At 64.3% G+C, this 21,899-nt stretch overlaps 1 protein-coding gene across 3 annotated transcripts in view; it reads right to left on the bottom strand.

The window, feature by feature from the left end:
• Window positions 1–161: 161 nt before the first annotated feature.
• GNB1L (G protein subunit beta 1 like) overlaps window positions 162–21,899 on the bottom strand; it is a 32,518-nt gene continuing 10,780 nt past the window's right edge. For all 3 annotated transcript variants that reach the window (XM_043901029.1, XM_043901032.1, XM_043901030.1), the window contains exons 2-7: window positions 14,970–15,096; window positions 14,462–14,587; window positions 11,183–11,345; window positions 9,059–9,157; window positions 6,516–6,731; window positions 162–3,614 (exon numbers count right to left, since the gene is read on the bottom strand). In XM_043901029.1, the coding sequence (XP_043756964.1) occupies window positions 3,363–3,614; window positions 6,516–6,731; window positions 9,059–9,157; window positions 11,183–11,345; window positions 14,462–14,587; window positions 14,970–15,088 (975 nt within the window). In that variant the 5' untranslated portion in view covers window positions 15,089–15,096 and the 3' untranslated portion in view covers window positions 162–3,362. The remainder of the gene's footprint in view (window positions 3,615–6,515; window positions 6,732–9,058; window positions 9,158–11,182; window positions 11,346–14,461; window positions 14,588–14,969; window positions 15,097–21,899) is intronic.

Genomic DNA, 21,899 nt, shown 5'->3' with positions numbered 1-21,899 from the left:
GGAAAGGAAGGACGTGCTGGCGCCACGACACAGATGAGCCCCGAGGACCGGATGCCTGGTGAAGCGCCAGATGCAGGACAGGCCCTGCGTGGCTCCACCTGCACGAGGCCCTGGGGTCGTCAGAGTCACAGACAGGAAGTAGATGGTGGGGACTGGGGCGGGGGACGGGGACGGGGCAGAGCGTCAGTTTGGGAAGACGGAAAGCTCTGGAGATGTGTGTGCTGACCACTGCAGGTCCCCGTGTGGGTCCCTGATGCCGCCGAGCCGTGCACCAAAAAACAGCCAAGATGCCAGAAACTTTTAAGTGTATTTATGTATGTTTAACAATTTATAACCCCTGGGTTATTCACAGTCTATTAAAACCATGCTATTCATCTCGATCAAGTAAGTCCTCATCCATGTGTGCACACTCAGTCGTGTCTGATTCTTCTGCGACCCCGTGGACTGCAGCCTGCCAGGCTCCTCCGTCCATGGGACTCTCCAGGCAAGAATACAGCCGTGGGTTGCCAAGCCCTCCTCCAGGGGAGCTTCCCGACCCAGGGATCAAACCCGAGTCTCCTGCTTCGGCCGGCAGGTTCTTTACCACCGCGCCCCCTGGGAAGCCCAAGTCAGTCCTCACGAGTCTGTAAACCGACAGTTTTTCCCAGGGTCGTTTCGTGTCTGGAGACGCCTGCCGGTTGTCACCCTAGGCAGGTGGAGGCCAGCCCCCTGCAGGCACAGGAATCTTGGGGGCACAGGGTCGGGGTCAGCTCACAGCGCGGCCCGGCGTTCTGAGCCCTGTGGCCTGCCTGGTACGCAGCTGGATGGACGCGTGTCCCTCCCACGGGAGCCCCTCTCTTGGCTGTGTGCCCACCAGGCCGGGTCCACCCAGCCCCCGCCAGCCCCCTGTGCCCAGGGGCCCAGACTTGCCATGAGGCAGGCCGTCCAGCTGCGGGCTCCAGTGGGGTGTGGGCTCAGGACCCCCAGGAGAGGGCCCCTCTGAAAGCAGAGCCTGGCCTGTCCCGGTGGCTCTGGAGCAGAAGGGGCCTATGGGGCAGGCCCGGGGGGGACCCTGAGAAAGGTCCCCGAAACCACCAGGAAGGTTGCTGAAGTGCCACAGTCAGAGCCTGTGCCGACCCCTGACCCTGACCCTGGGAGCGGGGGGTCCTGCTGACTCCGCACCCTCCTGGCCCACCCAGCGTCTTCCCCTCTGTGTGTGGGGCTCCCACCCTCGACCCTCGGGGCCAGGCCCAGGGAGGGGGCCGGGCAGAGCGACACCTCCAGGCACATCCAGCGTCACGGCGTCCTCAGAGAGCTTCTGTGCTCGAGTACTGCGTGCGCCGGGGAAGACAGCGACGTCCACCAGGACGGGGTCAGCCATGCTGTGGGGAAAGCAGGCCCAGGATGGGCTCGGGGGGCCCAGGCCCAGCGCTCAGGGCTGCACACAGCCAGCTGGGCGGGAGGGGGCCTCAGGGGGCACGTCCACCACGAGGGCCAAACGGATGGACAGGGACGCCCCACGGGGTCCCTCTGTCCACGGGACCCGGCCCAAACGAGGGGGGACGGTGGCGTGGACGGCTGGGCACCATGTCCACACCCAGGCTGGAAGGGGCAGCGCTGGACGCCGGGAGGAACGGGGCAGCGGGGCTGGGGGACGGCGCATGGAGCCCCGTGGCGTCCCCCAGCCCCGCCCTGGGCCGGGCCCCTCGCCCCCCGCCCCATGTTCCCCCAGCCCCCCTCCCATCCCTGAGCCCGGCCGTGCAGCTCGGGGGCTCAGTCACTCCCAGAACCATCTCCTGCCATCCTTCCCCAAGGAGCTGAGCTGAGAGGCACATCGAGGCCCAGGGTCGTGGCCCAGGGAAGGCCCTTGGCCTCAGCTCGCCCAGGCCCCCCGGATGAACTCCAGAGCTGGCCTGACAACTGGAGGCCAAGGCCTCACGCTGAAGCCGGGTGCTGGCTCTGTGCTTTTCCCCTTCACTTTGATCTATGCTTGAAATTTCCAAATAAAAACAATGTCAGTTGTTCACCCTCCAGACTGATCATCTAGATGTTGTGCAGTGATAACTCCCCATGCCGTCACACCCCACCTCCGCTCATAAATCAGCTTATGCCTGTGATAGAGCAGAATTCCCCAATGTGTCAATGCTGGCTGCAAGTTCAGTGACTACTCTCGTCAGTATCTAATCACAGAGCTCTCCAAGGACGCAGGTGCCCCTCAGGGCTGCAAGGAGCTGCCTCCTCTGGGGCGGGGGACCGGTCTCACATGAAGCCCCCCAACCTCCTCGGGCCCTCCTGCTGCTGCCCCACGCAGTGCTGGCATGTCAACCACACCTGTGTCCCTGCCTCACCCCACCAGCCGAAGCTCGCCATCCCCTGGCCCTGCGCGGGACCTGGAGGCCAGACCCTCCGGCAGGCCCCTGCCCTCGCAGCACGGCGTCCCGCCACCTGGATGCACACGTGGGCCCCAGATGCTGGTGAGGGCCAGGCCGCCCTGGAGCGCAGCCCCCACAGGCCCACCGCCCGGACCCACCAGGTGAAGCGCAGTGAGGGCCAGGCAGCCCTGGAGTGCGGCCCCCACAGGCCCACCGCCGGGACCCACCGGGTGAAGCGCAGTGCAGTGTGGGGGTCCCGGGCGCCCCTCAAGGAGGCCTCCGAGGCCACAGACAAAGTGGGCACTCCTCCCTGACCAGGTGCCCGGGGGGTCCTTCACAAAGAAGCCAGTGGGACCAAGGGGCCTGTGGCCTGGACTCCGCTGGGGTCTCCCACAGCCCCCACCCCCAGCGCCAGGGTCTTCTTCCTCCCAGCCCACAGCCTGGCGAGGAGGGTCAGAAGCTGCCCCGGGTCCCCGTCTTCCCAGCTCAGCCACCGCGCCCCACACCCAAAGGCTACCCTACGGCAGCCAACTGCCCATCAGCCTCACTCCTGGGCTGAGCCCTCCTCCTGGAACCCCGCTGCAGGCCTGGCCCCCTCCCCACCCCCCACTGGCATCCTCTCGCTGGGGCACACTCAGCTCTCAGCTCCGGCTGTCTGCGGGGGCTTGGAGCCCGGGACCACAACCCCCACCCCCACCCCGCTGTGTGGCCGGCCACCTGCCGGGGGATGCTCTGAGGATGGCCCTGGCTCTGCCGCCCCAGGGAAGCGGGGTCACCTGGGAGAATTCACGCCTCCAAGCTGCAGGTCTGCAAACGTTTATTGTCAGGCACGCAGAACGGCCTCTTGCCTGGCAGGCGCCCAGCATCCAGCCTGGTTATGCCGCAAACAGCAGCCACCAGGGCCCACACGCTCTGCATCATGATGGGGAGTTGGCCCCGGGAAGGAGGGGGCCTGAGTGACCCGGGGGGCCCAGGACCACGCCTCTGTGCCTGCATCCCCTCCGTGCTGAGTCACGTGGGCGGGTAGATCGACCAGACGCTGATGCGCTGGTCCCCGGAGCCCGCGGCCAGCAGGCCCGCAGTGTCGAAGGCCACGCAGTGGACGGTGGCGCTGTGGAAGGCCAGCACGGCCAGTGGCCGCATCGTCCGCCACTGAAACACGCGGACACGGTGGTCCCAGCCCGCGGTGGCCAGGATCTTGCTGTCTGGCCGGATCTTGACGTCGGCGATCCCGGGGTTGGTGAGCTCGTGGGTCCCGCGCACCTGTGATCAGAGGGGCAGGGAGACGTCAGGCGGCTCCGTAGGTTTTCTTCCGATGCTCTTCCCTCATCGGCCCCAGGACGCCCCACCCCCAGGACACTCCGCCCCCTGGATGCCCCCCATCCCAGGACACCCCGCCCCCCTGGATGCCCCACCCCCGGGGACCCCCCAGGAGCCCCGCCTCCAGGATCCCCCGCCATCCGGGACGTCCCTCCTCTTCCCCGCCCACGGTGACAAGCACCCCACGGGTCCCATGCCCTCTGCCCATCTTGCCCAGGAATCCAGGCTCAGGGCTGAGTGCTCCAGCACCAGAGCAGCTGCCCCTCTGCTCCACAGGCAAGGCCCTGTGGGGGCAGGCAAAGCGCGCAGAGCAGGCTTGCGCCCTGACTGTCAGTGGGGAGGACCTGCCCCTGCCTCTCCCGGGAGCTCAAGCCCTGGGATCAGAGCGGTGGACGCGCCGGAACCCACGTGGCCTGCTTTGGGGGGCTGTTAACAGTGGGGACCGAGAGGGGGTCCCTGCGGGGTGGGGTGCATGCAGGCCAGCATCGCTGCCTGGGAGGGACCCAGAGGGCAAGAAGGATCTTCCTCCTCGTCCTGGAAGCTGGGACCGCCTGGGCTGGAGAAGACGGGCCATCCTTCCCGCCAGCACCGGGGTTGGTCACGGGGTCAGAGCCCTGTCCCTGGTCCCTGGACGCGTGAGCAGTGTCTCCCGCCCACCGGCCCGTGCATCCCACTGCTCGCTTTGGCGGGGCACCCCCGGCAGGATTGGGGAGGGCGGCAGGCCCCGGCCAGCAATGGGGGCGAGGGGAGGCCTGGCCGACCAGCCCGGGCTTGGAGGGAGAGCCGCCTGGCTGGCGTAAATCAGCCTCTTTAAGACTATGGACCCGCCTGAGGCGGGAGGCAGGGCGGTCTGCACACCACTTGTCTGAGGGCGGCCGTGGCCCAGAGCCCACCAGAGGGGGCAGAGCGGGCACCCCCAGGTGGGTGGATGCCCAGCGTCCTGGTGAGGGTGACCCAGGGCCTGGGCACCGTGGGCCCTGCTGAGCCCGCCCGGACCAGGACCCCAGGGAAGGACCCGGCCACCAGGGCTCGCTCGGCGCGTGACCTCAGGTGCCAGGAATGCACTGGGCCCATCTGGTTCCCATTACCTCGCTCTGCTCCGCGCAGAGCCCCAGCTGCGTCTGCAGCGCTAGCCCGCCCGCCTGCCCACGGAGAGATTGATTTGGGCTTGTTAGAGCCGTGGCCGGAAGGCGAGGCACACCTCTCCCCACGCGGCTCCAGGGCAGCACCGAGGGCCTGAGACTTGCCCGTGGACACCAGCGCGTCGGGCCCCTGAGGCCCAGCCCCTCCCCTGGAAGCCTCCAGGACCAGCAGCTCTGGAGAGGTGGCAGCAGGTGGCCGGGCGGTGGCGCACCCCTGGGATGGTGCGGAGTGGGGCCCAGCCAGCCTCCTCCCGCCTCTCTGCCTCCTTCTGCCCGGAGTTCCCAGTACATCGGTGAGCGGCACCTCCAGTTCTGTGCTGGACATGCCCCATACGCTCTGAGTCTTAAGTTTCTGTTGCTGTTTCCCCCACAATGCAAGACACATCAGGCCGACCTGGGCCAAGACAGCAGGAGCAGCCAGAGGGGGGGCCTAGGGTTGCTGCGGTGGGTGGGGCTCTCTGGGGAGCCGCCTGGTCCCCAGGCCTCGGCCAGTTGGGCTAAAGTCCAAGCGACACCAGGAAGGGGCGTAGCACCCCATGGGTGGGGGGGCTGCCTCAGCCGCAGCTGGCAGGGGCAGAGGAGGGGCCCTGATGTCCGCCTGACAGGCCCTCCGCCCTCGATGTGAGATGAGCATGGTGCAGCCTCGCCCACCTCGGGGATGTCCACTCCCACCAGCCGCATCCAGGACTCCAAGGTCCTGGTGATGGGAGAAGCCCCACCCCACAGCAGAGAGCCCGGTGGGGACCTGGTCTGCCCCACCCCATGGGGGCGGAGGACTCGCTGAGACACAGGCCCGGCAGCCACCGTGCTGGCTGGCGAGTGAGGTACAGGCTGGTCTGTGGGGAGTGGGCCGGTGCCAGGGGAGCTGGGGTGCCGCCCCTTCCGCGGGGACACGGCGTCCGGCTCAGACGCCACCTGCAGCCACGGCCACTCGCTCTGCTTCCAGCGCAGGCCTCCCGAGGGGCGCATTTCCGGAGGCCGGCACTCCTCCAGCCACTGGAGTCTGGCCTCGGCCCCCCGCTCCTGCCTGTGGCTCACCCTGGCAGCCCGGCCCCGTGCTCCCTCGCTGTGGGGGTCCCCGGCGGGTGCAGGACCTGCTCCCCAGACCCGGGCCCTCAGAGCTGACTGTGGACAGGATCTCAGCCTCCCGAGGCCTCCTGGCGGACGGGGGCTCCCACCCCCCCCCCCAGAAGCCAGCGTGCACCCAGGCTCCCCACAGGACTGGGCACTCAGACGTGGCCCCAGGGGCTCTGTGGCCATGGAGGGCGGGCAAGGCCTGGGTCACTTTGCCCCGAGGCCCCCCCCCCCCCCACCAGGCAGCATGCAGACGCTACAGGGGCCTCACTAGGGGATTTCTCCACGTACGGTTTGGTTCTTTTTTTTCTTTTTTTTTTTTGATTAATCAGTTCCTTACTGACCAAATTCCTCTGGGTTTTCAAACTGGCTTGCACAGCCCGCATCCTACATGCCTTTCCTCTAGATGGACGAGACGTGACCGCTGTCAGCCGAGGCCCGAGAGAAACCCAAGCCCTGTGAACTGCTCAGGAGTGCCGGCCCCTTGCCCGCCGCCTGCCCGCGCCGGCCTGGATGATTAATTAGCCGGGGACCTGCACCAAGTCCTCTTCATGCCTAAATATTGTTTCAGCCCATCAGACGGCTGGCGCGGAGCAGGATGGATGAACCCATGGCCCGGCCCACTGACCTGCAGTGCCTGCTGCCCCTCCAGGCTCCAGACGGCCAGCGCCTTCTCTGCGGAGCCCGACACGCCCCTGGCCCTCCACGGGTCCAAGGCCAGGCCCATGATGGGCTCCGAGTGGCAGGCGACGCGGCTGCACACCTTCCGCGTGGAGACGTCCCACAGGGCCAGCGAGCCATCCTCGTAGCCGGCCAGAAGCAACGGGCGGGAGCTGGACTTGGCCTGTGGGGACAGTGGGGCGTCGGCTCTGTGGGGAGAAGGGGCTGGGGACGGCGGCCCGCCCCGCTGGGCCAGGGGGCCCAACATGAAGTCTGGGCCAGCATCGGGGGACGCGGGGCACGGGCCGGCCCTCCAGCTCCTTCCCGCCACTGACATGCGCAGCTACCCCTGGGTGGGGCCGGCCACCTGTCTGGCAAGCCGGCCAAAGAAAACCCTGAGCTCCGTCTCCGTGAAAAATGAGCCTTCTGCACTCTGTCAACGTCACCGTGAGCCCCCGCCCCCCGCCTCCGGTCGCCAAGCCCATGGAGTCAGCGCCCCGCCCGCCGTGTGATAGATGAGGGCGCGGGTCAGAGGCTGCGCAGCAGCCACGAGGAGTGGGGGGCGTGTGGACCCCAGGCCGGCCTGGCACCAACCAGGAGCGGCTGCCCTGAGCCTGGTGGCCGCCCCGGGACCGCTGGCCAAGCCCCCGGGGCTCAGAGCTGACCGAGCACGCCTGCCCCTCACCCAGGCCGCGGGGCTTCCCCGACCAGGGGCTCAGTGGCCGCCCTGGGTCCTGGAGGGCCAGCGGGGGCCTGGCCCAGGGTTGCCGCAGCCCTGAGAAAGGAGGCTGGCATTGGACGCGGCCTAGGCTTCGCTGGGCACGGCCCTCCTGCGGGCCTGGGGCTGCACCGCACGCGTGACCCAAGGGGGCGGGGAGCCCCGCACGGGTCCACCCGGGGTCTGGAGGGATGGGAAGGCCCCGGTGCGCCCGGTTTTCAGATGACCACATGAGCTCCCCCCGTGCGGACTGCTGGGCCTGGGTCCGCCCCCTGGGGGCTCCGCCCTGGCCTCCCACCGCCCCTGCCCGCAGGATCCCCGTGCACGGGGGCTGCCCCGCTCCTGGGCCGGGGGCTCCGAGCACCATGGCTAAGTGAGGGCTGCATGCCGCTGACCCATCCGGGCCCCGTGCAGCAGCGGGGGCAGCAGTCAGAGCTCCTGGTATGGGGCCCACCCGCCTGCACTGAGGCCCCCAGGCCCCCCGCCATACACAGAGACCCCGTGCGCAGGCCCACCCCACTCACTCAGCACCCCCACCCGCCCCCGGGTGTGCTGGCCACAGGGGCCCCAGCACCTCCAGGTTCCCGGGGAGCCCCTTGGCCAGAGGGCGAGCATTGGAGGGCCAGCTTCCAGGTTGGGTGTGCATGACCCCTGACCTCCCACGTGACCATCCTCCTCACAACACACGTCGTCCATTCTCAGGAGCTGAACAAGAAGGCCTCTGACTGGCTGGTCAGGCCCCCTGCCACACTCGGGTCCTCAGCGGTAGGCAGTCCGAGACCCAGGCCTGGAGAGACACCCAGAGCTGACTCTGAGCCAGGGGCTCTGGGCTGGATCCGCATCAGCCATCGCAGCTCAGCGTGTCCTTCTGTCAGCCGTGCTGGTTACCTTGACAAGTTTGTACATCCTGTTTCTACACGTGGTTCTGATGGAATTCTTACACGATTAGGCAACGACACTGACAGCGTCTCCAGAGAGCGTGAGCGGATGCGATGCGTCCCCTCTGGGGCCTGTGAGCACCCCCGCCCCCCTGGCCCGCCAGCCTGGCACCCACAGCCTCGCTGTCCAGGGGCGTCTCGGCGCCCACACCTCCCTACGCCCCCGTGGGCTGCTCTCAGTGCAGAAGCTGCAGGGGCAGCGAGTATGAGGAAGGGCAGGGCCCTGGAGGGCCAGGAGCAGGGCGCACAGGCCCCTTCACCCCGTGGGGCCACATCTAACCGCAGGGCGGGATGGCTCCCCCAGTCCCAGTGGCATAGGAGAGCGGCCCCGGTCAGTGACCCGCTCGCCACGGCGTCTGTGGCAGCAAGGACACCGCCCAGTCTGCAGTGCATGCCCTGGGTCATCCACTCGCTACCCCCGGAGCAGAGATGCCACAGCGACTGAGGCCGCCCCCACCCCTGCTGCAACCTCGGAGACACCTCCCGACCACATGCGGTCAGCAAGATCGGCCGAGAGAAGCAGACATGGCCGCCGGACAGCAGCACTGAGCCCCCCACAGGCTGGAGAGCTAGGCAGCTCATCCCGCGAGCAGAGGCCACAAGGCTTGCACAGTTGGCCAACACCGCCCACAGACCAGAGGGCAGCAAGTGGCTCCCCGGGGAGGCAGCCGCTGACCCCCACCACCCACGGGGGCGAGAATGAGTCCTGCAGGGGCTGCAGGCGCCTTCGCAGCAGGAGCGGGGCAGACTGGGGACGGCAAGGCGGTGGAAGAGGGGGACCAGGAGCCCCGTCCCTAATAGGTATGACTCATGCCTGGGGGCGTGGCCAGGGCGTGGCCGGGCGCGGGGCCTTACCTGCCAGAGCTGCAGGCACATGGGCATGCCCAGTCTGGCCCCCGCCTCGGGCTTCAGGCAGCTCACCGACGTCTTGGACGGCAGCTCCAGAACTTGGACCTGACAGTAAAAAACAGGCAGGTCTGGGCTGCAGCCAGGTCGAGTCCGGGCCGCACAAGCAGGAGTCTCGAGGCTCAGCTAGGCGCTGCGGGCCTGTCTGCGCCTCCGCACAGCCCCCTGGCTCCCGGCCGTGCGGGACGCATGCGTCACTCCCCAGTGACCGGCAGGGCCCTCGAGGGTGCTATCATCCAGCAGCCACCTGGGGCCTCCCTCGTGTTGACCTCCCGGCCGGGCGGGCAGCTTGGCCCGATGTGCTGACTCAGAGCCTGCACCCCCGCCCTCCTGGCACCCCCACCGGACTGGGCCTGAAACGCGGACGGCCTGGAGCCTCTGGGCTGTCCTGGCCCCCAGCGCCCGCCGCGCTGGCTTGTGCTCGGAGTCGCCCACGCCAGCACAGACCCTCCTGGGTGCCCTGCCCGGTGGCCACTCTGTGGGGGACGTGCCACGGGCAGTGTGCCGGCGGGGACACGGACAGCCCAGGTCTGAGGATGGCTAGGTCACGGTGCAGACAGTCTGTAGCATCGAGAGGAATGCATGCCTGCTGGGAATACAGGACCCAACACAGGACCCCTGGGAGGGACTCCGGGTGAACCAGAGGTGCAGACGTGCGGTGTGAGGGTGAACGCTCTCACCAACACCACACACGCACATGCGCCTGACACACGCTCTCCACACTGTCGTGCCTGCAGGGCCAGCTTCTGCCCTGCACACCTTGTCCTCACTGCCCCAAAGACGTGGAAGAAGACCTGAGCCACGAGAGGGTTGCCCCGCCATGAGTCTGAAAAGCGAGACGCCCCCGCGGCAGCTGTGAGGCTCAGGAGAGGTGCCAGCAGGACAAAGGACGTTGGGGAGGACGCAGAGGCCCAGGGTGTGGCCCGGAAGTGACCGGGCAGACCAGGAGGACACTGGGTCCTCTCGGGGGAGAGCCCCCAGGCCTCAGGCGTCCAGGCGCGTCCCGGCCGAGGGCAGGGCCCGGGGGTCGTGGGCCTGCACATTGGGGGCCTGGCCGGGGGCAGTGCTGGCCTGAGAGCACGTGGCCGCGGTCCCTGTGGTCAGGGGGTGGGAGGGCCTCCCATACACCACTGCTCCCTCCTGGCGTCCGAGGGCACGTTCTGCTTCCAGAAGGATGTCTGGTTCGGGCAAGCGTGGCCACCCAGACAGCCAGGCCTGGTGGGGCGGGAGCACGTCCTGGGCACATCCGGCGCCCCTGGGCCCGCGGCCTGAGTCCAGGCGGGAACACGGCGAACGGCCCGCTCCCGGGAGGTGCCCAGCCCCGGGCCCAGACCCCGCCGCCCGCTCGGGAAGGGCGCCAGTGCAGGAGGCTCAGTACCATCTAGCTGCTGCCGCAGTAGAGAGCGGAGCCCTCTCTCTTCACATTAATAAAACTTTTAACAGGTTTTTGGCAAATTGGCAACAAAAGCACATGTAGCTCCTAATTGGAGATTTAAGTGCCTCAGTGAACAAACAGACGCCTGTTCCTGCCTCGTTATTTATGAGCTGGGTCTGCTCTGAGATTCACGGCTCCTCTTGGGCGCTGGCCAAACTTCCTGGGTGCAGGCCTAGCCCTGCCTGCCAAACGGCCCTCAGGGAGCAAGGACACAGTGGGGGATGGAGGGGGCGCCGTCCCCGGGTATGTGGCTTTGACCCCCCCAGCCCCCCCCCCCGGGCCCAGCTGACCAGTCCCCGCTCAGCCTGTGCCCCCCCAACAGTGACCCTGGGGCCTGCTCTCTGATGTCCCCCTCTGTCCTGCAGTCGCCACCCCAGTACACGTCCCCCAGCAGCGTCCCAGCCCTGCCCAAGGCCTCACGCCGGTGCCCAGCTCTGACCCCGAAAGGCCACCTCCCCTGCTGGCCCGGCTCTGAGGCCCACCTGGACCACTGGGTCTGCCTGCTCCTGATGCCCTGAGGGCCTCCCGGAGACCTCAGCCCACCTGGGCCCCCTGCCCAAGCCCACCACCATGGCCACCATGTAGAAGACCAGACCTCGGCCGCTCAGAGACCCCAGAGCCGCTCGGGGCTCACTCACCTCATCATTACCTCTCCCAGGCACGGCCACCATCCAGCGCTGCGGGCCCTCGCCCAGGACGGAGGCCCTGCAGAAGCCCATGTTCTCCAGGCGCACGGCGTCTACCACGGCATTCCTGCCCTCTGCCAGGTCCCACACGCACAGCTGTAGGTCGCGGCCCTGGCTGCCAGAACAGGAGGCGGCGGGCTGTGACCCTCTCAGGGAGGGCCCCAGCTCCTGCGCTGAGAAGGGCCACACTCGTGCCTGCAGCCCAGACGTGCTGGCCTGGGGTCCGTGGCAGACGGGGGCAGACACTGAGGACGGGTCGTGGGAGCCCGCCAACCGCCTGGCACTGACGCCCTGAAAGGCTGGGCCCACCGCAGCTCAAGCCTGCGTCCCTGCAGCGGCCCCTTGCTGGCCCTCGGGTCTCCCGTCCGAGGAGCCCAGGAGCAGGGGACCGTCTCTGACATGTGCACTGCGCACACGCCCCCAGGGGACGAGGCATGGACGCGGAGGGTCTCCTCCAGAAGGCCCGCCTCAGCAGTCCGACCTGAGAGCCCCAGGGATCCAGGGAACGGGAGGCTCAGCCCACAGAACCCAAGGGCCGGCCGAGGTTCGGGAACATGGGGAAGGCACGTGCGCACAGGCGGGAGGGGACAGGGGGCCGGGACAGCGGGTGGGCTGACCCGGGGCCTGCACGAGACCCCGTGCGGGCCTCGAGCCCGTACCCGGGGGAGGAGTCATGCGTGGGGCGGGACAGAAGCAGAGGTGGGGGCTGGGCGGCCCACGAGGGCAGTGGGGACACGGGGCCTCCACGCTGGCCCCCGAGCCGAAGGACCAGGCACAGCCACGCACGTCATCGCCGGGCTGGGAGCGGCTAGCTTGGATCCCGGGCGAACACTGGCTGGCCAGCGCTCACCAGGCCCTTGGACCGGGCAGGCTCTGCCTCGCCCTGTCCCTTGTGTGTGTGTGGGGCCCCTGGGTGTCATCTCCAGGGTGGCATTCCACACTTGGGGCCAACAACATGGGGACGACCCTGTGCACAAAGCCGACGCCCACCCCTCACGCCTGCACAGATGTGCTCGCCAGGTGTGCCCACTGAAAGCTGCCCCCCCGAAGGCAGCGGGGGCCCTCGCCTCCGCCTGTTCCCGTGTGACTAACGGGCCGTCGCCCACGGTCCTCACTGACGTTTGTGTCCCGACCACCCCGACCCCAGACCGGCCAGCGGGAGCCTCTTCTCGGGCACCGGGGCCCCCGGGAGGCTTCTCAAGCCTCATCCACACCAGCCCCAGGTGAAACCCTCTGCCACGCACTGGCAAAGGCGGGCACCTGGACCACACGTTCAGAGCAGGACAGGCACTCACGACACGGCAGCCGCACACCCTGGCCCGTCCCGCTGGCAGGGTGGGCGGAAGCTGCTCGGTCGCTCATTTAGGTTAAAAACCCCCCCGAATCATAAAACGAGTCTCCGCACTTTGGAAATGCCTGTTCAGATGGTAAAGCAAGAAGGTGGGGGCATCCTTCCAAAGATGGAGAGGAAGGGCCAGGCAAGCAGGGGCGGGGGAGCACGGCTGCCCAGGGCTCCCCCACGACCACACAGCCACACTCAACTCCCAGGCCTCTTTCTGTAAGCTTGTCACTCAGCCCAGAGCAGGAGGAGGGGCCTGCCCACGGGCACAGGTGTGGCCTCGGGCATGCGGGCCGGGCCGGGGGGCTGCGGGGCCTGGTGAGGCTGGCCCGGGCCCCAGCTTTGTCCTCCGGCCCCTGACGTGAAAGGGCACCTTCCCCTCGAGTGCCACTTCAGAGGCCGGACTTGCAAACACAGCTGGGCCCCGGCCTCCACGCTGCCGCACACACCTGGCTCCTCAAGCACCTGAGCGCTCTGTGTCTGGCCCGGCGGGGCACCCTGGCCAGCTGTCACGCACGCACACCAGCGCCCCCCCACGTGTCCACAGGCCGGCTCTCCAAGGGGCCCGCCTCCCGGGGGGGCTCCCCCAGGACAGCCCAGGTTGCTTGGGGGAGCAGGGGGCCCATAAAGGCCTACACCTCCACTCAACACCCAGGAGGAAGGCTGGGCAGCTCAGCGGGGTCTTCGGACACAGCCCCTACTCCAGCCATCACGGAGAGCGCAAGGCCCATGTGCAAGGGGTGCGTCTGGGCAGTGCAGGGGATGGGGCGAGGCCCTGTGAGGGCTGGACGAGCACACGCCCAGGACACGGCCCCAACTTGCCCAGCCTCAGCCGCCCCAGGCTCGCAAAATGCTTGCGTCCAGCACAAAAGTGCTTTGAAGCCCCCTGGGGCCTCAAGGCCTTGACTCCTGGGGACCAGGCGCCATGGTGCCCAGGCTCCAAGCCCAGAGCCGCAGAGCCGACCTGTCCAGGAGTCCTGGGGCAGAGAGTGCTTGGGAAAGCCCTCTGACATGTCAGCTATCTGGGGGTGTGACCCCTGGAGAAGGGCAGAGAGCCCCAGGCAGCAATCAGTCTGACAGCGGGGCCCCCGTCCTGGACGGTGCCTCTCTCCAGGGGAAGGCAGAGGCCCCCAGCATACCCTGTACCCCCCAGCGCCCTCCGGCTGCCTCCTGGCCAACCGCCCAGCTGGGGCGCGTCCCATTGCCTCTGCGGGCCCCTGCCCTGATGCCAGCCCCCAGCCCCTCCTGGGACGCACAGGCCAGGCCCATGCGGCCTCCACACACGTGGTCTCCTGCCCAGAGACCGCACCCCTCACTCTGCCGTCTCCCGCCCCCCCAGCACCTGCAGGGCCTTCCGGCACACCCCCCGCCCAGCAGCCTGCTGAGTTTCAGCGCAGGCTTGGTGCCGCCCCGGGGGACCAACCGCCCCCTCGCAGGAAGGCAGCTGCGTTAGTGGGTATCCTGACACTACGGCCCAGCCTGCAGGGGGCGGTGGGCTACAGTGGGCCCCACTCGGGCCAGGGGCCGCGGGGCGCGGCCTCAACCATCCGGGCGGGGAGCAGCTCTCCCTTCACCTTCAGCATTTGCTTCATTAGCTGCTGTGGCCGTGTCTGGTCTTCGCTGTGGCATGTGGTCTTTCCTTGCCACCCACAGGGCCCCTGGCTGGGGCGCGAGCACTTAGGAGCTGCCCGCGGCCTGTGGGCCCTGACGGGGGAGCCTGCGGCCGCTGTGCTCAGAGTAGACCCGCAACCCCAGCCCACAGGAGCTCCCCGGTGGGTTCCCCACAGAGGCCGCCCTAGGACAGCCCCCTGGTGCCGGGGCTGCCCTGTGGCTGGGGCCCTGGGCCGTCCACGGGAGACCTCCACCCCCGGGTCAGCGCCACCGTGACCCACCTGAGCAGCTGGGGCCCCCGGGGAAGCGTGTGCAGCCAGGTCACACACTGGCCCCCGTGGCCGTCCAGGGTGGTGAGCGGCCTCCGCGTCTGTAGGCTCCAGATGTGCACCAGCCCACGCAGCGACCTGTTCAGATAGCACGGCAGGGCCGGGCCGGGGGGCAGTCAGGGCCGGCCCCGGGGCCGGGGGGGGCGGGCTCGGGTCAGGCCTGGGGGTCGGGGGCTGGGCTGAAGTCAGGCCTAGGTGTGGGGTGGGGGCCGGGGGGACACCACTCGGCCAGTGAGCAGGCACTCCAGCCAGCAACTTGCGGGGGACAGCTGGCCACATGCGCCCGGGAGATGCACTCCACTTCCAGGCAGGGCAGGAGCCCAGAGCAGCTCTCTCCTGGGGAGCGGGTGCTGAGAGAGACACCCTGCATGCTTGCGGGGTGGCCTAAGGCACGTGCCCAGGGTGGGGGCAGCCTGGGCCTTCCCCCAACTCCTCCTGGCCGCCTGGGCAGAGCACTCACCCTGAGAGGAGCAGCGGGCGTCCCTCGGCTCCATCGCAGAAGTGCAGCGCGTGCACGGCTGAGTGGGCGCCGCGCAGAACGAACTGGGGGTCCGGCGGTGGGGGCGCGGGGGCTGCCATACGCTCGCCTGCAGACAGAGGTGGGCGTGAACAACCGCGCGCTCCTCGCTCCTCCAGATGGCACAGGCGCCCCTGGGTCCCCCAGACGGCGGGCCCCCATCACCTGGAGCCCTTGCACTGCCCTCCGCATCCCCGGGGTTGCCCTTCCTGCCCAGCCCTCCCTGCGCTGCACAGTTGGAGGTGTGTGGGTCCCGGTCCTCCCCCCAACCCCGGCCCAAGCAACGGGCCGGCCAGTTGCCTCCTCTAGGCTCCGGACCCCGCACGCCGCCACCCAGGGGCGGAGCAGCGGCCCCCACGGTGTGCGGGCAAGACGCAGGCCCAGTAACCTTCCACCACCCGGGAGGGCTGCTCTCACAGAGCACAGACCCTGCCTCAAATCCCCGGTCTCGTGATTAAGGCCTGTGGGCCCCCCAAAGGAGGAGCTGCCGGGGACACTCCGAGCCCCCCTGACCACCCTGCCCCAGTCCCGCTGGCAGCCACGGCCACCTGTCTGCCCACAGGTCCTGGGCCAGGCCGAGCGGACGGCTGGGAGCAGAGCCCAGGGCGGCTGAGGGGCTGTCCTGCTGGGCCCCGGGACAGTCCCCCCCAGTTTGCACAGAGCCAGCAGAGTGCCACGGGGCAGGGGCCGAGGGGCTCCCACAGTGCAGGCCGCCAGGCACACACACGTGTTCACACAGCGGGCACGCACACACACGCACGCACACACGCACGCAGCGTGGGCCCTGGGCAGCACCAGCAGAGGCTCAGCCCGCACTTGCCATCGCCCGCGGCCTGATGGGAGTTTCCAGAACCTGCACGGGGCTGGCTCCAGCCGATGAATCAGGCCCCCTCGCCCTGTTTCCCAACGGAAGGATGCAGGGAACAAACTCATCACGTTGTTACAACAGCCGGACGCTCAGGCCAAGACGAAGCCTCAGCAATTAAGGGCTCCATCATTTCAGGCAATTAAAGTAAACGCTTTATTTGAAAACTAATTAATTCTAGCTACATATTTTTCCCATGACAATACCCCGTGATGACTTGATTTATGATGTCTAATTATTCTTTATTAATCTCATTGAGAATAATCACATTATCCCATCTCCTGGCAGCAGGCCGCCCTGAGCGGTGAGCACCCGGCCGCCTGGAGGCCTTGCCCCTGGCCTGTCACTCTCCCCCTCGGCAGGCAGAGGAGTCCAACAGTTAATCCACAGAGCACAGCTTTGCGTTCTGCAAAACACATTCCCTCAAAAATTAAGAAGAGAGTCTGACGGCTCTTCCACCATTGCGACACAAGCCCCCAGGGCCCCCAGGCCTGGCCCCCAGACAAGGAGGCCATGGGGTTACACTGTGTGGGGGTTCTGGGTTCTGCACGCCCCCCACCCCGTGTGGGCGCAGGAGGGGCAGGAGCCTGTGGCTGACCCCTGGCCTGGAGTCCTGGCCTGCAGGGGACAAGGCCAGGGCACTCGGGGGCAGGTCATCTCACGGGAGCAGCCCCTGTGGGCGAGACCCCGCGCCGGCGGGACCATCAGGCTGAACCGGAGCTGGAGCTGCGCCCAGAGCTACCCGACGTTGCCTCACAGCTCTCAGCCACCTCGGGGCCGGAACCGCAGCCTAAGCATCCCTCACCAGGACCCGAGACCAGGCCTTGGCGGTTCATGTGGAGCATCCCGGGCCGGCTCCCGTCAACAGCACAAGCAGATGAGGAGGCCGGCCCAGCGGGCGGCCTGCAGGGGCCACAGGTGTGGAGGGACCCAGCAGAGTGCAGGGCTGGGGCGCACGACAACGCTGCGTGGCTGAGGACCGCGAAGGCCTAAGCGGCAGCAGAGTACAACCTGCTCAGACCTGGAGAGACCCGGCCGGGGAGAGGCTGCTCGGGGCAGGGGGTGCTCTGGGGCTGCAGAGGAGATGCTCCATCGGACACGTGAGGACAGGTCGCCCCGTCCACCACCTCCCAGGGGACATGAGAGGACAGGCCACCCCATCCACCACCTCCCGGGGGACACGCGAGGACAGGCCGCCCTGTCCACCACCTCCTGGGGGACATGCAAGGACAGGCCGGCCCATCCACCCAGGCCTGCAGGAACCTCCTGACGCACCCACAGGGGCCCAGAGAGGACATTTGGCTCAGACTCAGGGCAAAAGTCAAGGTCAAGAGGAACAGCAGGGCAATTCTTCTGAACTCCAGAGACTAAAGAGCACGCTGACCACATGCCACGTGTGGGCCTCGATGAGGTCCTGGTTTACATCGAGAGCCCGAGATAAAAAAGGATAAAACAAAACAAAACAAAAAGGATAAAACAGACTCAGACATTCAAAGAAAACTTCAGCACAGTGGTAGCAGCAAAGAAAACCAGCAAAGAGAACTCAACAGGCTCCATGGACACAAACAGCAACCCATCAGAGAAAATTCCATTACAGTCCCAACTAAGAAGATAAAAGACTTAACCATGAGTCATTTAACTGTTGGACATCAAAAGGGCTAAAAACCTAAAGTATCTTTAAAACACGTGGACGTCTTCAAAATGAAGGAAGAGCTAAATACCAAATAGAAAATTGGGCAAAAGACACGAACAGACAATCCACACATTGAGACAGGAGAATAGTCCTTGAAGCTAAGGAGAGGTGCTCTCGCCCAGGACTGATGCTGCCCCAGCAGCTCTGGTTCTGGCTGGGATGGAGCAGGCTCGATGCTGACTCTCTCCTCTCTCTCCGGTCAACTGCAAAGAAAACCTCCAGGCAAAACATAAATAGTGACTACCTGAAGCTGTAAGACAGAAATAGTATGGACCTAACAGAAACAGAATAGGAGGCAAGAATACACAGAAGAACTGTACAAAAAAGATCTTCACGACCCAGATAATCACAATGGTGTGATCACTCACCTAGAGCCAGACATCCAGGAATGTGAAGTCAGGTGGGCCTTAGAAAGCATCACTACGAACTAAGCTAGTGGATGTGATGGAATTCCAGTTGAGCTATTTCAAATCCTGAAAGATGATGCTGTGAAAGTGCTGCACTCAATATGCCAGCAAATTTGGAAAACTCAGCAGTGGCCACAGGACTGGAAAAGGTCAGTTTTCATTCCAACCCCTAAGAAAGGCAATGCCAAAGAATGCTCAAATTACCGCACAATTACACTCAACTCAGACGCTAGTATAGTAATGCTCAAAATTCTTCAAGCCAAGCTTCAGCAATACATGAACCGTGAACTTCCAGATGTTCAAGCTGGTTTTAGAAAAGGCAAAGGAACCAGAGATCAAATTGCCAACATCCACTGGATCATCAAAAAAACAAGAGTTACAGAAAAACATCTATTTCTGCTTTATTGACTATGCCAAAGCCTTTGACTGTGTGGATCACAATAAACTGTGGAAAATTCTTAAAGAAATGGGAATACCAGACCACCTGACCTGTCTCTTGGGAAACCTGTATGCAGGTCAGGAAGCAACAGTTAGAACTGGACATGGAACAACAGACTAGTTCCAAATAGGAAAAGGAGTACATCAAGGCTGTATATTGTCACCCTACTTATTTAACTTATATGCAGAGTACATCATGAGAAACACTGGGCTGGAAGAAGCACAAGCTGGAATCAAGATTGCCGGGAGAAATATCAATAACCTCAGATATGTAGATGACACCACCCTTATGGCAGAAAGTGAAGAGGAACTAAAAAGCCTCTTGGTGAAAGTGAAAGAGGAGAGTGAAAAAGTTGGCTTAAAGCTCAACATTCAGAAAACTAAGATCATGGCATCTGGTCCCATCACTTCACGGGAAATAGATGGGAAACAGTGCAAACAGTGTCAGACTTTTTTTGGGCTCCAAAATCACTGCAGATGGTGATTGCAGCCATGAAATTAAAAGACGGTTACTCCTTGGAAGGAAAGTTATGACCAACCCAGATAGCATATTAAGAAGTAGAGACATTGCCAACAAAGGTCAGTCTAGTCAAAGCTATGGTTTTTCCAGTGGTCATGTACAGATAAGAGAGTTGGACTGTAAAGAAAGCTGAACGCCAAAGAATTGATGCTTTTGAACTGTGGTGTTGGAGAAGACTCTTGAGAGTCCCCTGGACTGCAAGGAGATCCAACCAGTCCATCCTAAAGGAGATCAGTCCTGGGTGTTCATTGGAAGGACTGATGCTGAAGCTGAAACTCCAATACTTTGGTTACCTCATGTGAAGAGTTGACTCATTGGAAAAGACCCTGATGCTGGGAAGGATTGGGGGCAGGAGAAGGGGACGACAGAGGATGAGATGGTTGGATGGCATCACCAATAGAATGATGATGAACATGAGTTTGGGTAAACTCTGGGAGTTGGTGATGGACAGGGAGGCCTGGCGTGCTGTGATTCATGGGGTCGCAAAGAGTCGGACACGACTGAGCAACTGAACTGAACTGAACTGAAGCTCTAAGAAGTGAACAACGGCAGATAGACTTTGGAGGCAGGCAGGAACTTGCAGAGCTGAGCTGAGTGGGGACGAGCTTCCTGCTTCTGTGTTTGCATCCTGGGGCACTGCCTTCAGGCTGGGTCGGGCTGCAGGGCTGCGAGGCAGGGGTGGCTAAGACTTGGGGAGGAACTAACTTCAGTGCAGGGAAAACGTCTGAGTCCTGGATGGAGTCAAACACGTAGTGCATGCTGTAGGAGCGCACCAAACAGCCACCACTACCCTGGTTCTGAAGACTCTGGCTCTGACTCCCCAGCAGTGCCTGGCATGGTACCTGCTTCTCTCTTCTCTCGGCCCAGCCCTAGGTGTGGCCCCGGATGCAGAGCTGTGCGGGAGAAGAGGCTCTGAGGGCCGTCCCGACTTTGTGGCCAGAGGGACCGCGCAGAAAGGGCCCTGCCAGATCCTGTGTGTGTGAGACAGACGGCAGAGGGCAGAGAGCTACAGAGACAGACAAGCAGTCGTGGAATGAACCCTGGAAAGCCTGCGCTCACCTCTGAGCTGTATGGGGTGGGATGGACCCAAAGCAGCGCCAGCATCAGCACCTGAGTTGGGACCACTGAACACGGCCCGGGGCTCAGGCTGACCCCAGAGTGACTGGTGAGTGGGTGAAAGCTTTGGAAATGGATATGCAAGTAAAAAACTGTGGTCCGTGCAGAGGGAGAGGCCATCTGACTGCGGTGACGGCCTGCTAACACGACACTGAACGTTCTCCCGGGGCCCAACATAATAGTCCGTCCAGGGTATGTCCAGGGTATGACATAAAGTTATTCCACACACAGAACCAGGCAATGAGATAAATTCTCGGAGCAAACGACAATTTACAGATGCCAACCGCGATGGTTCTGATGTTGGGAACATCAGATAAGGGTTTTAAGTGGCTTTTATGATTGTACTCCACGAGGCAAAGGTAAACACACTTGAAATGAATGAAGGGAAGTTCCCAGCAGAGAGGTTCCTGGGGCTTCCCTGGTGGTCCCGTGGCTGAGACATCATAGTCCCAGTGCAGGGGCCCAGGTTTGATCCCTGGTCAGGGAACTAGATCGCACAGGCTGCAGCTAAGAGCTGGTGCAGCCAACAAGTAAATTCAGATAAATATATGTGTGTGTGTGTGTATCTTAAAAAAAAAAGATATGAAGTGGCAAATCAGAACATGAGAACATACTCACCAGCCCTGTGCATCAGGGAAATCTAGTGACAGTCGCGGCCACGTGCCCTGCAGGCTCAAGGGAGCGGCCAGTGTTAAAGACAGGCCACACCACCAGCTGCTGGGACGCGTGTGAAGCGGGGGAGCTCTACCTAGGAGTATACTGGTTCAGTCACTTTGGAATACAGTTTGGCTGTGTCTCAAGAAAAAGGCCCCACGCTGGGGGCGGTCCTAACACCCACAGAGGCTGAACACACAGTGGTGGACCCTACCCCAGCAAAGCAGCGCTGATCAGGCCTCCCCGTGAGTCAACCTCAAAATCACATAAAAGCAGCCAGTGGAAGAGAGGAAACACCGTGACGCTGTTTAGATAAAATTGTAGAAAGAACAACCTACCCAGCGGCCACAGGAAGCAGCTGGGGGCACCTGTGGAGGGGTGGTGCGGGCAGCGGGAGGCTGTGTGACGTCGGAGGTCGTGAAGAGGCCCCGGGCACTCCTCCAGGATGACGTGCATGTGTCTCAGGTGTGCATGTTGCACGTGTGTGTGTCTCAAGTCCGTGTGTCAGGTTCACGTGTGTCCCACGTGTGCGTGTGCCCCATGTGCACATGTCTCAGGTGCGTGTGTCCCCCACGTGCATGTGTCTCAGGTTCACGTGTGTCCCACGTGCATGTGTGTCTCAGGTGCGCGTGTCAGGTACGCGTGTGTCAGGTGCGGTGTCCCACATGCGTGTGTCCCACATGCGCGTGTGTCCCAGGCGTGCGTGTGTCTCAGGTGCACGTGTGTCCCACGTGCGTGTGTCTCAGGTGCACGTGTGTCCCACGTGCGCGTGTCTCAGGTGCACGTGTGTCTCAGGTGCGTGTGTGTCAGGTACGCACGTGTCAGGTGCGTGTGTGTCTCAGGTGCACGTGTGTCCCACGTGCGCGTGTCTCAGGTGCACGTGTGTCCCACGTGCGCGTGTCTCAGGTGCACGTGTGTCCCACGTGCGCGTGTCTCAGGTGCACGTGTGTCTCAGGTGCGTGTGTGTCAGGTACGCACGTGTCAGGTGCACGTGTGTCTCAGGTGCACGTGTGTCCCACGTGCATGTGTGTCTCAGGTGCGCGTGTCAGGTACGCGTGTGTCTCAGGTGCGTCAATGCTTACACAGGTGGTGGAACTTTCCCAGTTATCTACTTCAAACGTGTGCGCTTTACTGTGTATCTGCAATATTTAAAAACACTGAACACCACCTACCAGAGATG

This window comes from Cervus elaphus, chromosome 5, assembly GCF_910594005.1.
Source record: "Cervus elaphus chromosome 5, mCerEla1.1, whole genome shotgun sequence".
In the NCBI taxonomy this organism is placed as follows: Eukaryota; Metazoa; Chordata; class Mammalia; order Artiodactyla; family Cervidae; genus Cervus; species Cervus elaphus.
This window is presented reverse-complemented; position numbering and strand designations above follow the sequence as displayed.